Source organism: Homarus americanus, unplaced genomic scaffold (assembly GCF_018991925.1).
Source record: "Homarus americanus isolate GMGI-L3 unplaced genomic scaffold, GMGI_Hamer_2.0 scaffold52650, whole genome shotgun sequence".
Classification (NCBI taxonomy): Eukaryota; Metazoa; Arthropoda; class Malacostraca; order Decapoda; family Nephropidae; genus Homarus; species Homarus americanus.
In genome coordinates this window covers 16,782-18,885 of record NW_024756310.1, presented here as the reverse complement: position 1 = coordinate 18,885, position 2,104 = coordinate 16,782, and the positions used below count along the sequence as shown (strand labels likewise).

General features: G+C 41.5%; 1 protein-coding gene across 1 annotated transcript; it reads right to left on the bottom strand.

Moving 5' to 3' along the window:
- Nucleotides 1-694: 694 nt before the first annotated feature.
- LOC121856752 (serine/threonine-protein kinase pkn2-like) lies at nt 695-1,498 on the bottom strand. The gene has a single exon (XM_042352446.1). The coding sequence runs from the start codon at nt 1,496-1,498 to the stop codon at nt 695-697; it is 804 nt and encodes a 267-aa protein (XP_042208380.1).
- Between the last annotated feature and the right edge of the window lie 606 nt (nt 1,499-2,104).

Sequence of the window (2,104 nt, the reverse complement as noted above, 5' to 3'; positions counted from 1 at the left end):
TAAAGTAGTGGACGAGTGGAACAAGTTACCAAACACCATCATTAACTCGAATACGCTGGATAGCTTCAAACAGGTTGGATGGATATATGAGCAATAGGGGTTGGGTGTAAATGGGACTGCCCAGTATGGGCCAATAGGCCCGCTGCAGTTTCCTCCATTCTTATGTTAGGCTGGGTTAGGTTAGGTTGTTATGTAATGCTCTGGTAGGTTGGTTTGGGTTGAGTTATGTTAGGCTGGATTGGGTTATATTCGGTTAGCGTTAAGGTATTTAATGATCAGGTACAAGTCTTCAGGTGATCTGTCAACTGTGGTAGAACATCATTAGTCACGCTCATGTGTAAAGGATAAAAAGTCAATTTCTGAGTTGTAGGTTAAAATTTATTTATTTATTTATTTCATTTATTTACAGGTACAATGCAAAAATGAAACTATTACTATTCCTACTAAACAGTAGTAGCTGTAGAAGGAGTAATGGTGTGTTTATCTCTTACAAAGGCTGTTGGTGCGTGGAGGAGGAAGAGGAGAGGTGGGTCGAGGAGGAGGATATTCATATTGATAATATTTATATTTAACCGTTTATTTAACCATAATAATATACAGAATGGACTATTGTGACGGTATTGACATGGCTGAGCCAAGTGAGAGCATGAGCTCTCAGTGGCATCTGATATATAGGCCTACTGTACATGTTGTATCACTGGTGTGTCTTGGAGGGGGAGAGCACCTCAAGGGAGAGCTCCTCCAGGGACTGCTTAAAAACGTCAATCACCTTAGCGAGACTTGGGCGGTGCTGTGGGCTGCGGCAGAGCATTTTCTTGCACAGGTCTTTAACCCCTGGCGGCCAGAGGTTGTCAAAGGTGTTTTGGGTGTCGGAGATCATCACTGCAAGCGAATAAATGTCGCTGGCCGGGGTGCAGGGTTGACCTTTAAATAGCTCGGGGGCGTAATGGCTCCCGTACGGGTTGCAGCGTAAGGTCAGGTGGCCACCTTCGACTCTTGATAAGCCAAAGTCGATAAGGTGGGAGGTGAAGGATCCATCGGGATTCTTCTCCAGCAGAACATTATCCCCTTTAATGTCATTATGGATGATACCCCGGCTGTGTACCTCGGTTAGGCCTTCAGCTATGGGTAGGAAGAGGTTTATCGACCGGGTGGGAGATAAAATAAATAAATTATCGATAATGTCGTACAGTGATTGACCCTGGCAGACTGAGAAGATCATTACCGGGTAATCGATGCATGACCCCAGCAGGATGGGGGATCCACCAGCGCCATTTACTTTTAAATTGTTTTCTATCTCACTTTTAAAGATCTTGTTGACGCCATGGCTTACTCCTATTTTAGCGCAGGCAGGTCTGTTGAAAAACTCTCCCAGCAATACTTCGCCACTGACCCCTTCGCCCAAAATACCGGTCTTTTTGAACATTTTTTGAAAGTCGGCAAAACCGAACTCCACCAGGTGTGATCCCTCTTGGTAGCTAGTCATCTCTTCTGCCATCTTATTTGGAAAGTTATTGAGATGAAGCTAATGAGGCCAACTTTTTTTTCGGGGGGTAAAGTGTAACTGAATATATAATACGGTTGGAATTTTCACATGTGACAAAAGATTCACAAGAAAAGAGTGACTTATAGTATAGTGATAGTGATGTAATGTTCTGCTGTAGTGTAGATGTGCTGTAGTGTAGATGTAATGATATTGTAGTTTATATCTGGTGTAGCGATGATGTAGTCTTATATGTTGTAGTGAAGATGTTGTAGTTTTATATCTGGTGTAGTGATGATGTTGTAGTTTTATATCTGGTGTAGTGATGATGTTGTAGTTTTATATCTGGTGTAGTGATGATGTTGTAGTTTTACATCTGGTGTAGTGATGATGTAGTTTTATATCTGGTGTAGCGATGATGTTGCAGTTTTATATCTGGTGTAGTGATGTTGTAGTCTTATATGTTGTAGTGATGATGATGTAGTTTTATATCTGGTGTAGTGAAGATGATGTAGTTTTAAATCTGGTGTAGTGATGATGTAGCCTTATATGTTGTAGTGATGATGTAGTTTTATATCTGGTGTAGTGATGATGTAGTTTTATATCTGGTGTAGTGATGAT

What these genes read in the sequence shown, in the direction of transcription:
- LOC121856752 (XM_042352446.1), bottom strand. Translation starts at nt 1,498, where the DNA reads ATGGCAGAAGAGATGACTAGCTACCAAGAGGGATCACACCTGGTGGAG.